Genomic DNA, 13379 nt, shown 5'->3' on the forward strand with positions numbered 1-13379 from the left:
TTTATTTACAAAAAATTGCTGCAAGTGTGGTTCCACTCCCTGTATGTCACGAAAAAGAAGACGTGGATGAGGATAAGAGCGGGAGGACATGTTGGTCCCAGTTGTCCTCCCAGCGCTTCCCCTTGCTGGCATGGAGGTTCTTCCTGAATTCGCACAATTTGCTGTCGCTGCTTGGAAAGTCTGACAGGAGAGTCTGGAAATACAATGTTAAGATTACTTGGAGATTACTTTGTTGTCTTGAAGTAATTATGGTGGCACCTTGAGCTGCTGGGCCAACTGTGTGGCATCTGAGAAGATCAGACCGTTGTGCTCGTGCTTCACCAGCTCTTTTAGGCTGAGAGGGAACCCAGATACATTTGCATTTGAAAAAAAAAAAAGCGAAGCAAATTGTGTTACTTTTCCATTGCGCTGTACATTTTGGTACCAAACTCACCACAAGAAGTGGACAGCGCAGACGGGCAAACAGCATCCGAACATGTCCACCACTTTCATCGGCAGGTCCAGACCACTGGAAGACATGTGCAGACACACGCCGAGGTCAGCACAACCTGAAAATAAACAATACACACACACAAAATGATGATAAGCGATGAAATGGGATACACTGACCAATAACACGTATTATTACTACCACAACCACGTCTACTGACACCACCACCACTAAAACCACTGACACCATCACATTTTATTACTACTAGGGCTACAACTATCAAATATTTTTAGTACAGAGTAAAGTACTGATTATCTCATTTATTAATCGAGTATAGTAGATCCCCCCCACATCTTTTCTTTTTTGGGACTTGATCCCACACTTACTGACGTTTTCCTTCCCCACATTTATTTTATTTTAACTATAACAAGAGCCAATTAGCACAAATGTCCACTGTAACTAGATAAAAGTGTGACATGTGACATTCCATTACTAAACAATACCAACACACAATATAATTAAGTGCATGTAAGGGGCAGGTATTATTTTTGTCCACTTGGGGTCACTATCCTCACATTCCAACATCTGTGACTTTAAGTTCATGGCTTTAAAAGGCGGGACCTATTGTTGAGTGATCTGTGCGTCAGCAAATGAGAGGATAGTTGGGTTTTTCAACTCAAGTTAGCAGCTGGATGTTAACTCAATATCACAACCAATACAATGTTAAAAATTGTATTTGTAAAAAAAGTGTGTGGCCAAATCCCAATTAAAGAATTTCAATCTGACCTAATAAGACAGGATAGTCTTCTGGCGCTAGCCAGGGTGTACAGATCTTCACATGCTTCAAATGCAGACTGTCAATCATCTTCTTGTAGTGTTCCTTCTGAGGACCTTTCCCTTCACACACACACAAAGAAAGACAAGTTAATCCCTGCCCATCATCAAACAAAGTCCAGTCGTACCTGTGATGACGCAGATGAGTGGCGGCAGAGTTTCTCCCGTTAAGATGAAATCTTCGTATTCTGCCAGGAACAAGAAGAAGGAACTTGAGTTTTGATTGTGGTGTGAGACCGAAGAAGAGTCGCCGGGTTACCTTGAAGAGCCTGCAGGAGGATGGAGAAGTCTTCATCCTCTGCAGAGAAAAAGCAAAAATGGTGCTCAGAAGAGGAGATATGCACTATTAATGAAGTCTTGTTGTTCATCTTTCTATGTCAGCAACGGATCATAACAGGCAGAACAAATTGAATGCACTTCCACTAGAAGGCACAATTAACCTGTGTGTCCACCGGTTGCCATCCATACAAGAGAATAAGTCTGTGTACGTACCCGTCCAGCTGGTGCTGCTGATCAGTAGGGCGGGTCGATCAGCTCTCAAGGTCACAGTGTTCTTGTCCATGCCTCGCTGGGAGAAGACGGTCTTCTCCATGACATTGACATCATTACCGCTGGGAGGAAAAACAACAAATTAAAATGAAAACTAACTGAAACATGTTTCTAAATAGGATCAGAAAAAACTAATGACATCTTGTGGGTGAGTGTGTGACTCAAGAGTATTTTCTACAGTAACTGCCAACAACTGTATGTGTGTGTTCAATATGTGGGCTTACGTTTAGTAGTAGAGTGTGACGGCAGCTGCCACAAGTACCGTAATTCCCCGCCTACAGAGCGCACCTGGTTATAAGCCTCACCCAGTACACTTGTAAAGGAAATAGCATTTGGTACATACACACGGCGCAGCTGTGTAAAAGCCGCAAGTCCCCAGATTGAAACACGAGATTTTTACAAAGAAAGACGATACACAGAGAGTTTAACGCTAGTGCCGCGCAAGTACGGTCGGTTAAAAAAAAAAAACCATACTGGTAAAAATCACTGAGAGACGGCAGTAATAAGCAAGCGCAGCCCTAACAGGGCCGGACCGGTAAAAGGCACTTCCTCTGCACATATATTCCACCAGTCTCACTCTTCCCTTTTCTGCTCGAGTACCCCCTTGCGGCCGTTAGAAAAATTGCACAAATTAGCCACATCTTATCATAAACCGCAGGGTTGAAAGTGTGTGAAAAAAGTCGCATGTTATAGGCCGGAAATTACGGTACTAAAAATTTGACTTATAATTAGGATTAAGACGAGAACTAGTCATAAAACTACACTGGAATTGGAGCGACCACGACCCCAGAACTGGAACAACAAAATAAAAACTTTTTGAACACCTAAAATTGGAACAAGAAAAGCAACTAGAACTAGATCTACAATTGGAACAATAACTAAAACACAAACTGTGATTAGAATTGGAACTACAACTAGTACTAAAAGTACACTGAAGTCAGAGTGATGTAATTTAGGACACATTTTCTTGCTTTCGAAATCTGTTACAATCATCTGACATCATAGTCAGCCTACAAATATTTACCACCAAATATTGCTAACTGAAAAATGTGAATTTGAGAAAATTCTCCCATTTCCTGAGCTAGATTAAATTACAAATCATCTCAACACTTTTACTCCAATTGATTTAACATAATTCAACTATTACAAAAACAACCACTTTCACATCTTGGTGATAAATGGGGTCATTTGTGTCACTCTCCACTTGAGTATATTTTCTTCATCTATAAAAGAAATTTCAGCCATGATTTATTAAATATTCTGATTTTAGAGTAAGCAATGATGATTATGTTATTCGACTGAACTCCATGCAGAATTTTGTTATGCTATTGAATAATATACTGCAGTCATGTTCTTGACATGTTTCTTAAAACCATAAAAATTCAGGCAAATAGCTCTGGAAGAGACTTTCTATTGTTGACAGCTATGTACTGTACCTGGTTATTGTTACTTATCCAAACCTACTAAAATCTGAACTAAAAGGCCAAGGTGTGAGTCAAGAGACATCTCATGTTGGGTAAGAGCAGACCGCTGTCTCAAAACGACCAACTAATTGTTGCAAAACGCAACGACAGCAGCGGTTACAGGTGCATATCTAAGTGAGTGCAGTTATGGCCCCCATAATACCAAGTTGAAACCCAATCATACCACCATAAATTTTCCTTGATCAGGTGCTCTTCACAAGATTACAGATTGACGAGTGCAAAGAATAGTCAGAAGAGTTGTCCAAAGAGCTAAGTGGCACCTGTGGAGAGCTCCAAAATGACCTGTAATTAGAAGGTACTGTTGTCGCAAGGAAATCGGTGAGTAATGTACTCCACCGCCACAAAAAACCCCATTGGTGAAAAAATAAAACGTGTCAGAGCTCATTTCAAATTCGCTGAACAACACTTGGACAAGACAACTAAATACTGGGAGAATATAGTCTGGTCTGGTGAGAACAAAATTAAAGTGTTTGGATGCCATAATGCAGACCACATTTGGAGGAGAAATGCCATTGCACCCTAAAACCCAGAAAACACCATACCAAAAGCCAAGTTTAGAGGTGGGAACGTAATGGCTGCTTTTCATTAAATAGAACTGGTGAACTTCACATTATTGAAGGATTAATGGGCAAAACGTACTGAAACATTCTTGACAAAAATCTGCTGCGGATGAATATGAAACCAGGGTGGACATTTCAAAAGGAGGATGATCCGAAACATACTGCCAATGGAACTCAAATGGCTTCAAAGAAAGAAAATAAAGCTGATACAATGGGGCCAATCACCTGACTTGAATCTAATCAAAAATCTATGGAAAGAACTGAAACATAAGATCCATAATAGAACCCTACGGAACCTTCAGGATTTGCAGACCACTTGTGTGAAAGGACTGGCCAAAATCACATCAGAGCCATGCATGCGACTAGTTTCTCCAAACAGGAGGAGTCTTGAACTGGTTATTACAAACAAAAGGATTTTGTACAAAGTATTAAATAAATACCAGTTGGCCTGCCTTTCCCTGTGTTATTACACGTTATTACACACAACTTAATTGCGAGTTTATCTGTTCCACTTTCTTTGTACCGTGCCCTTCGTAATTATTGGCACCCCTTGTTAAGATGTGTTTTTTAGCTTCTAATAACTTTTTTTTTCTAAATAAAATGGGACCTTAATGAAAAAAAAAAAAAGAAAAATCCAACCTTCAATACAAGTGCATTTATTCAGTGGGGAAAAAATCTCACATAAAGAAAAAATTATTTGACATCAAATAATGTGTGTCACAATTATTAGCACCCCTGGTGTTAATACTTTGTACAACGCCCTTTTGCCAATAAAACAGCACCTAATCTTCTCCTATAATGTTTCACAAGATGGCAAAAGACAGAAAAAGGGATCTTCAGCCATTCCTCTTTACATAATTAATAATAATTAAATCGTCCAGAGACCTGGGTCCTCTCCTCTTCAGCTCACCCCACAGGTTTTCAATGGGGTTGAGGTCTGGGGACTGAGATGGCCATGGGAGGAGCTTGATTTTGTGTCTGCTGAACTATTTCTGTGTAGATTTGGCCATATTTTTAGGGTCATTGTCTTGTTGAAAGACCCAGTGACGACCCATCTTCAGCATTCGGGCAGAGGGCAACAGATTTTGATTTAAAATTTCCTGGTTTTTCAAAGCATTCATGATGCCATGCACCCTAACAAGGTTACCAGGGCCTTTGGAAGCAAACAGCCCCACAGCATCACTGACCCACCCCCAAACTTCACAGTGGGTATGAGGTGCTTTTCAGCATGCACATCTTTCAGGGTACGCCAGACCCACTTAGAGTGTTTGCTCCCAAAAAGCTCAATCTTGGTCTCATCTGACCACAGCACTCGGTCCCAGTTGAAGCCCCAATACCCCTTGGCGAACTCCAAACATTTCCGTTTACGATTGTGAGTGAGGAAAGGTTTTCTCCGTGCACGCCTCCCAAACAGCTTGTTAGCGTGTAAACAGCGCCTGATGGTTGATTTGGAGACTTTGTGACCCCAGGATGCTACAATTTGTTGTAATTCTGTAACAGTAAGCTTTGGAGATCTTTTGATTTCTCTTACCATCCTCCTCACTGTGCGTGGTGGTAAAATAAACATGGGTCCTTGTCCAGGCTTGTTTACCACTGTTCCAGTTGTTTTGAACTTCTTAATTATTCCTCTCACAGTGGATATGGGCAGCTGCAGTTGAGTGGCAATCTTCTTGTAGCCTCTGCCTGACCTGTGAAGGTCGACACACATCTGCCTCACTTGTATGCTGTGTTCTTTTGTCTTTCCCATGTTTAAGAGTGGATAAGAAAAATGGCCTCTGTGTCACTCATATTTATACCCCAGGGAAACAGGAAGTGATGAGTTAGTAATTAAATGTTCCTACATACTCTGGTAAACGTTGTAAACTACTGTAGAAATGACAGAAATGCTTCAATTATATTTATTTCCTGGGAATTGTTAAGGGTGCCAACAATTGTGGAACAGGTGATTTAATGAAAAAAATAGTTATTTTTTTAGTTAGGGATTTTTTTATTTTCTTACAATTTACTTGAGTTAAAGGTTACATTTGTTTACATGTTAGTGTGACAGTATTCTTCTGCAATAAACACTGCATTTATTTTAAGGCTTTTAACACATCTGCCAATAATTATGGAGGGGACTGTATGTATGGATTTTTTGTTGTTCCCGACATCTGGTGAATTTTTCAAGTCAATAACACCTTTGGAAAATATTTCATGAAAAAACTGGCCAGATGTTAGCTACTTATTTCAGCTGCTGTACATCATGTGCCATAACTAAAACTAAGCTAAAATGGAAATTGTACTACAGGGATGAGAATGACCAATTTGGAAAAACCCCTTTGGGCACGAAATTTTTTTATAAAACACACTGTTAAATGGTGACCTCTGGTTATTTCTAAATGTGTAAATACAGGGCAATCACAATATTTTGAAAACTTAAAATATGAGTCCAAAGAACCTAAATAATTTTGCCAAACTTTTATATATATATATATATATATATATATATGAGAGAGAGCGAGAGAGAGACAGATCATGAAATATAAAAGTGAGCGATAAAATGCGTGATCTACAGGGCCAGTGCTGCAGATAGACCTAATCGTATTAACAGTTGTCAATTATATAATATTTGAGAAATGTACGTCCAACTTAGCTTTGTGTTTCCTGGTTTGGATATGCCCCTGGATATTTTTTGCTCCTATCAGAACACAGAGTGCACAGCACTTTGCTGGGAATGTCCACTTTTTGTATGTGTTCGGTTAGACATGTTGATACCGTTTTCATTCCCATCTGCACGGTTACACTTTTTTCAAGCCATGCCCATCTGAAATACTTTTTTATCCCCCTGGTTTTAATTAATTTCCCTGGCACAATCTTCATCTTTTCGGTCCAAGACTTTCGCCATACTGGCAAATGTGCAGACTGCTCGATAACATATGCGTATGTATGGCTATAAGTTATAACTGTGCCGTAGTAAACAGAATGCTTCTCTATGAAATGTTAACATCAGAGTGAAAATACCGCCGAAATACCACCAAAATGCTGCCGGAAATTGGAATGTTGTCGTTATTATAAACACCAAATCTAATGCAAACAGATAGCAATGCCGTAAACAGATAGCAATGCCGTTTTCCGCTATTACAGCTGTGACTAATTTCACGACGAGTGTTGCCAAATAGATGCTCGCAGCCAGCCTTGAACACAGCCTTGCCTCACATCAAGCCGTACCTCTCCTAGCCACTCCGCCAAATTTTCTCAACGAATCTACACGTTTTACAACAATGACATTTTCAGATGAAAAAACTCAGAATTCCGCGAATCCGCGGAAAATTCTCATCCCTGGTACTAGAACTAAAACTGGAAGTGAAACTACAACTGGATTGTAACTTGAACCTAAACAGTAACTAGAAGTAGAATTAAAACTAGTCCTAGTAGCAACTAAACACGAGTCGTCTCCTGATAACATAAAATTGTTGACAGTTACTTGACTAACATTTGCCATTTTTCTTACAACCGAGGAAAAATTGTATTGCCCAAATATTGTCTTCTATTAATTGTGAGCTCACACTTCCGACTAAACATAAGCTGCCTGGTAATGATAAACATACAATTGTTGATTTGAAATCACGTCCAAGTAGTTGTTAGTATTGTAGCATTTACCTGCCATGACAAAAAGCAGGAAGCGTGTGCGAAAGCTTCACAAAAAGGTCATGCCGTGTCTCTAGCGGCGTCTCTCTGAAGATGGCCGCCGGTCTGTCATAGAGAGTGGTTGCTCTGCAGAGAGTAAATTGTTCAATTAAACAACTAAGTAAATCTTTTATCTATTTTTGAAAATGTGTCCCTGAGCAAGCACTTTTTAAGTTTGACCTAGTGTGATGTAACCGTGGGGTGAAATTACAATAAAAAAACAACAACCCCAGAACGGTTTCTGCACTATGACTTGAGAGCCAGGCTGAGTGAAACTCCGGAGCTGCTTTCTCGCTAGACACTACACTGTCTGAAACACTAAAATCCAGAAATGTGCAAATTCCAACACATAATGCAAAAAGGTAAGCAGAGCTGCAGTAAGTTCTGTTTGATGCCACATACGCACAGTAAAGTGTATCAACCACTGCTTAAATGTGTTAACAAACTTTAAGTGTTTTTACACACACTGAAATGTGTTTCCCATACTACTGGCTTCTCAGTTCATTATGCTAATTTTCCCCTGATCTCCATGGTATCAAAAACAGGACTGACCATTGGACCACCAGGATGTTTATATTAATGCGTGAGTTGTGTGTGTGTGTGTGTGTGTGTGTGTGGTGTGTGTGTGTGGAGGGGGGGGGGTGTTCCTACTTGATGCCCCAGTTCCTGTGCAGGTCTTCCTTCATGGCGTTGGTCACACACAAGTGCTGAGATGCCAGAGGACCAAAGACATGCTCGTACCTGCGGGAAGAAGAACAGTCATTAGTCTATCACGTCATTAGGATACTGTAATACTTTTATTTCCACACAGTGGAGAGAATAAATACCTGTGACAGGCATTGGTTCGACATGTTCTGGATTTAATATTTCAATTTTTTTTCTCCTAATGTTGGTATTTGACAAGACTAGATATTTATTGTATTCAAGTTTAGAAATGTTTAAAACTGTACAAGACCAAATTGATTTAAGTTATAAAGCAAAAGGTTTGTTGAAAAGGTACAAACATAAAAAATGAAATAAATTACATTTCCCTGGAGGCATTTTAAAACATAATGATCTCAATGAATAGGTAGGAGCCATGTATTTCAACATGCCATGCCCAGCCTGCAGTCTTCATCACCTCTTTTATAAACACTTTTGCAGACTACGGTTATTTCCACTCGATAGATGTACATTCATTGCTGCTATTTATAGCTTGGTTGTGACTAGCATCTCCTCCATGTTGGCACAAGTTTCTCAGAGTAGCAAAAAGTATGTAGTGCTTTCTCGAGCTTGGATTTAAGATTGCCCATATTGCAGGTCGGTCTGGAATGTCTGTATCATGATAAACGTGGCAGAGAAGGCACTGACCACTTTGCCAGGCGCACCAGCGGGTGCGAGTGGCCGTGCTGGAGCGCCAGGATGGTGTAGCCGTAGTTGTGCCAGTCAATGACCAAGCGGCTGCCACGCAGGACACACGCCAGCCACGCTGACGCCATGCCCGGCAAACCTGGAGGATTCTGAGAAGTGAAACATAAACAACTGAAGGTTAGCTGCAAGAAAATGACAGTTGTGACTGGGCTCTTGGGGTCATGTGACTTACCTGCATGAGTATGTGACCATGTGGCTTGAGCATCAGAAGCACCGCAAGAACCTGCGCAAACTGAACGCTCACTTTGGTCACGTATGTCAAAATCTTCGGTCCACCTGGAAGATTTTCATAAAATTAGATAGAAACTATAACAAAATTTCTTATTTTTTCACTAGTTTTGTGAGGGGAAGTATAATAAATAATTGAGATCAGAGGATTCAATTAAGTGTGCATACCATCTGACCTCTGACTGTGGAAAAAAACAACAACATGATTTTGACTTTATATACATTTTTATTTTGTTTTGCTTGCTATCATATTGTTGAACAGTTGTGCAATTGATTAAAGCAACTTCAAGATGTAAAAAAACCCCGAATTGTTTCAATTCAGGTCAGATAGAAATGCAGGCTTATTTTCTATTTTGGGTTCATGTTTTTATATCTTATTGGACTGTACTCATGCCTCACCAATCATGAACCTCACCTCACGTCACTATAACCAATCAGATTCAAACTCTTAATAAATGGGAATCAGCACACTCCTGCCATCATTTAGTGTGTATGAATAACCTCAAACAAGGTTCAGATTTTCTAGTTGGCTTTTTTTAATTACAATTTTGTAGTAACATCATCCAGCACAATTCATATTTCCACAAACAGATACCAGAACGTCAGAGTGATTTCATTATGTGCTGAACTGGGGACCATTGCATTGTTTGTGTTGTGACCATAAAAAGAACAAGCGATATATATAAAATGAATGGATGAAATCAATGAGACGTTTACCTCTGAGGCCTTTCACTTCCGCAATTGGGAAGATGTGAATCCTATCCTCCCTCAACACGTCTTGGTGAGGCTTGCTGTCTAAACATAAAACATTTCACAGACTACATATCACATTTGTATGAAATCCACCCATGTGTGCGTTTTACCGAAATAGCCCACAAAAGTAACTTCATATCCATGTTTACTGAGCGACAGCGAGTGATACTGCATCCGGGGACTACGGCCGATGTCCCCGAGAACCAACACGCACACCCGCCGCTCGGCACCACCGTCCGGCCGCCGCAACAGCCAACAAAGCGCGGCAGCGAGGCCAACAACCGTCACCAACACCAGGGGCCACCAAACGCCCGAAGTGGCGCTGCAAATCGCCCCGAAGAACAGCGGAATGAGCGCAAAAAGGGTCGCATTGGGAACATGATTGCTGGGAGCTGGCGGCGCCATATTTGTTTGGGGTTTGTGATGACATAGCGACCAATGGAGGCGGGGCTGTATATTTAAAGGGAACGCAGAGCTTTGGGTGGATTTTATTTTTATTATTTTCACTGGCGCGAATAAGCTTCCATAGATTTGGCCGACCGCTTCGGCATCAGCATTTGTTTTTTCGTTTTCAGAAAGTATTTCATTCATCCATTATCCACCGCTTTTCCGGGTTAGGGGAAGTCGCTTCAGCAGGGATACCCAGACTTCCCATTCCCCAGATACTTCTTTCAGCTCTTCCCGAGAGATACCGAGGCATTCCCAAGACAGCCAAAAGATATAGTCTCTCCAGGGTGTCCTGGGTCGTTCTCAGAGTGTCAACGTCCGGAAGGCATCCGAAACAGATGCCCCATCTGGCTCCTCTCAATGCGGAGGAGTAGCGGCTCGACACTGAGCCCCTCCCGGATGACAGAGCTTCTCACCCTATTTCTAAGGGAGAGCCCGGACAACTTGCGGAGGAAACCCATTTCGGCCGCTTGTATCCGGGATCTTGTTCTTTCAGTCACGACCCACAGCTCATGCCCATAGGTGAGGGTAGGAATGTAGATTGACTGGTAAATTAAGAGCTTTGCCTTTCGATTTAGCTCCCTCTCGACCACAACGGACCGATACAAAGTCCGCATCACTGCAGATACTGCACAATCCGTCTGTCAATCTTCCCCTCCATTCTTCCCTCACTTGTGAACAAGACCCCAAGATACTTGAACTCCTCCTCTTGGGGAAGGATCTCATCCCCGACCTGGAGAGGGCACGCCACCCTCTTCCGACTGAGGACCATAGTCTCGGATTTGGAGATGCTGATTCTCACCCCAGCCGCTTCACACTCGGCTGCAAACCGCTCCAGTGAGAGCTGGAGATGACGGCTTGATGAAGCCAACATAATCACATCATCTGCAAAGAGCAGAGATCCGATGCTGAGGCCACCAAACCGGACACCCTCTACGCCCCAGCTGCGCCTAGAAATTCTCTCCATAAAAGTTATGAACAAAATCAATGACAAAGGGCAGCCTTGGTGAAGTCCAACTTTCACCGGAAACAAGTCCGACTTATTGCCAGCAATGTGGACCAAACTCTGACACCGGTTGTACGGGGACTGAACAGCTCGTATCAGGGGATTCGGTACCCCATACTCTCGAAGAACCTCCCGCAGGACTCCCCGAGGGACACGGTCAAATGCCTTTTCCAAGTCCACAAAACACATGTAGACTGGTTGGGCGAACTTCCATGGAACCTTGAGGATCCCGCCGAGGGTGTAGAGCTGGTCCACTGTTCCACGGGCAGGATGGACTCTCCTCTCCAGTACCCCTGAGTAGACCTTACCAGGGAGGTTGAGGAGTGTGATCCCTCTATAGTTGGAACACACCCTCTGGTCACCCTTCTTGAAAAGGGGGACCACCACCCCAGACTGCCAATCCAAAGGCACTGTCCCCGATGTCCACGCCAGAGGTGTGTCAACCAGGACAGCCCCGCAACATCCAGAGCCTTTAGGAACTCCAGGCAAATCTCATCCATCCCCAGGGCCCTGCCACCAAGGAGCTTTTCAACCACCTCAGTGACCTGAACCCCATAGATAGAAGAGCCCGCCTCAGAGCACCCAGACTCAGCTTCCTTGTGGAAAGACGTGTTGGTGGAATTGAGGAGGTCTCCGAAGTATTCTCCCCTCCGACTCACAACATCCCGAGTTGAGATCAGCTGCGCCCCGTCTCCACTATACACAGTGTTGACGGTGAACTGCTTCCTCCTCCTGAGACGATGGACCAGAATATCCTCAAAGCCATCCTGAAGTCGTTCTCCATGGCCTCACCGAACTCCTCCAACGCCCATGTTTTTGCCTCAGCGACCACCGAAGCTGCATTCTGCTTCGCCAGGCGATACCTATCAGTGGCCAAAAATGCCCAATAGGACTCCTTCTTCAGCTTGACAGCATCCCTCACTGTTGGTGTCCACCGACGTGTCCATGGGGTGCCGCCATGACAGGCACCGACCACCTTACGGTCGAAAAAAAAAAAAATCTTGTGACTCAGTTAAAAATGGTTCCGAATGGATTTCATTAATTAGCCTTTCTGATTATTTTACTATTTGATTGTGTATATTTTGTGCTGACTATTTGATTGCTTGCTTTGACTATCTGCACCCCGAAGGGGGGCATAACTCCTGTGTGTCTTGTAGGCCGGTCCCAAGCCCGGATAAATGCATAGGGCTGCGGCAGGTAGGGCATCCTGTGTAAAACCGCGCCAAAGATATATGAGCGTTCAACAAACCAATTCCATAATGGATAGGTCGTGGCCTGGGTTAACTACGCCCGCCCCCGGCACTGTTAATCTGCAAGCCGTAGGTAGAAAATCAGTTAATGTAGGTCAAAGACAAAAAAAAAAGGAGTAAAGCGGCTTATTCGCCAGAAGAAGAAGAGGCATGAACAGATCCTACAATTGTGTGCTGGGACTTTGAATGTTGGGACAATGAGGAAAAGCTCAGGAGTTAGTTGACAAGATGATTAGGAGAAAGGTTGATGTATTGTGCATCCTCTCCCAGCTGTCAATGGGCAGGAGGCAGGGTACACACTGAACTAGTTACCAGCCAATCGCAGAGCACTAAATTCCAAGTTAATGATTTTTAAAAACATTTTTACGTTTTGAATCACAAAATGTAATGATAATTTTCTTTTCAAGTGTAGTTGGGCATTTTGTTTGACATTGAATTCATATTATTTCCAGAATGTGGAACTAAAAGGACAATCATGAAATATGTGTTAGTTTCAGATTAATTTTTTCAAAAAGAACATTTGTCATCAACATCTAGAAAACACGAAATGGAGATGTGAATTGGGTACATGTTCTATAGCAGTGATTTTCAACCACTGTGGCACAGCACACTAGTGTGCCGTGAGAGATGATCAGGTGTGCCATTAGAAATTTTCCAATATCACTTTTTTTTTTAAATTAACATTTATTAATAATTTTCTGCAAATATTATGTCATTGTCCAGTGTCCGTGCTGTAATGCTGGCAGAGTAATGTAATATTTG

General features: G+C 42.3%; 1 protein-coding gene across 3 annotated transcripts; it reads right to left on the reverse strand.

Moving 5' to 3' along the window:
* Nucleotides 1–46: 46 nt before the first annotated feature.
* alg1 (ALG1 chitobiosyldiphosphodolichol beta-mannosyltransferase) lies at nucleotides 47–10331 on the reverse strand. Of its 3 annotated transcripts, none has more exons than XM_061846065.1 (13): nucleotides 10025–10331; nucleotides 9879–9956; nucleotides 9106–9209; nucleotides 8874–9022; nucleotides 8175–8264; nucleotides 7497–7610; nucleotides 1757–1875; nucleotides 1524–1562; nucleotides 1393–1452; nucleotides 1217–1327; nucleotides 434–548; nucleotides 259–334; nucleotides 47–193 (listed from the first exon to the last, which is right to left on the reverse strand). In XM_061846065.1, the coding sequence occupies exons 1-13, from the start codon at nucleotides 10317–10319 to the stop codon at nucleotides 47–49; spliced, it is 1497 nt and encodes a 498-aa protein (XP_061702049.1). In that variant the 5' UTR covers nucleotides 10320–10331. The 3 variants fall into 3 exon arrangements, with proteins under 3 accessions (XP_061702049.1, XP_061702051.1, XP_061702050.1); XM_061846067.1 differs by having other exon boundaries at nucleotides 9879–9952; nucleotides 10025–10153; XM_061846066.1 differs by lacking the exon at nucleotides 7497–7610.
* Nucleotides 10332–13379: the final 3048 nt, after the last annotated feature.

This window comes from Syngnathoides biaculeatus, chromosome 16 (genome assembly GCF_019802595.1).
Source record: "Syngnathoides biaculeatus isolate LvHL_M chromosome 16, ASM1980259v1, whole genome shotgun sequence".
Lineage (NCBI taxonomy): Eukaryota > Metazoa > Chordata > Actinopteri > Syngnathiformes > Syngnathidae > Syngnathoides > Syngnathoides biaculeatus.

Coding starts and splice junctions, on each gene's coding strand:
- alg1 (XM_061846065.1), bottom strand. CDS start 10,319: ATGGCGCCGCCAGCTCCCAGCAATCATGTTCCCAATGCGACCCTTTTT. Junction 9,210..9,878: donor GGAAGTGAAAGGCCTCAGAG/GTAAACGTCTCA, acceptor AAAATCTTCCAG/GTGGACCGAAGATTTTGACA. Junction 1,876..7,496: donor CCTGCTTTTTGTCATGGCAG/GTAAATGCTACA, acceptor TTTTCCTCCCAG/CGGTAATGATGTCAATGTCA.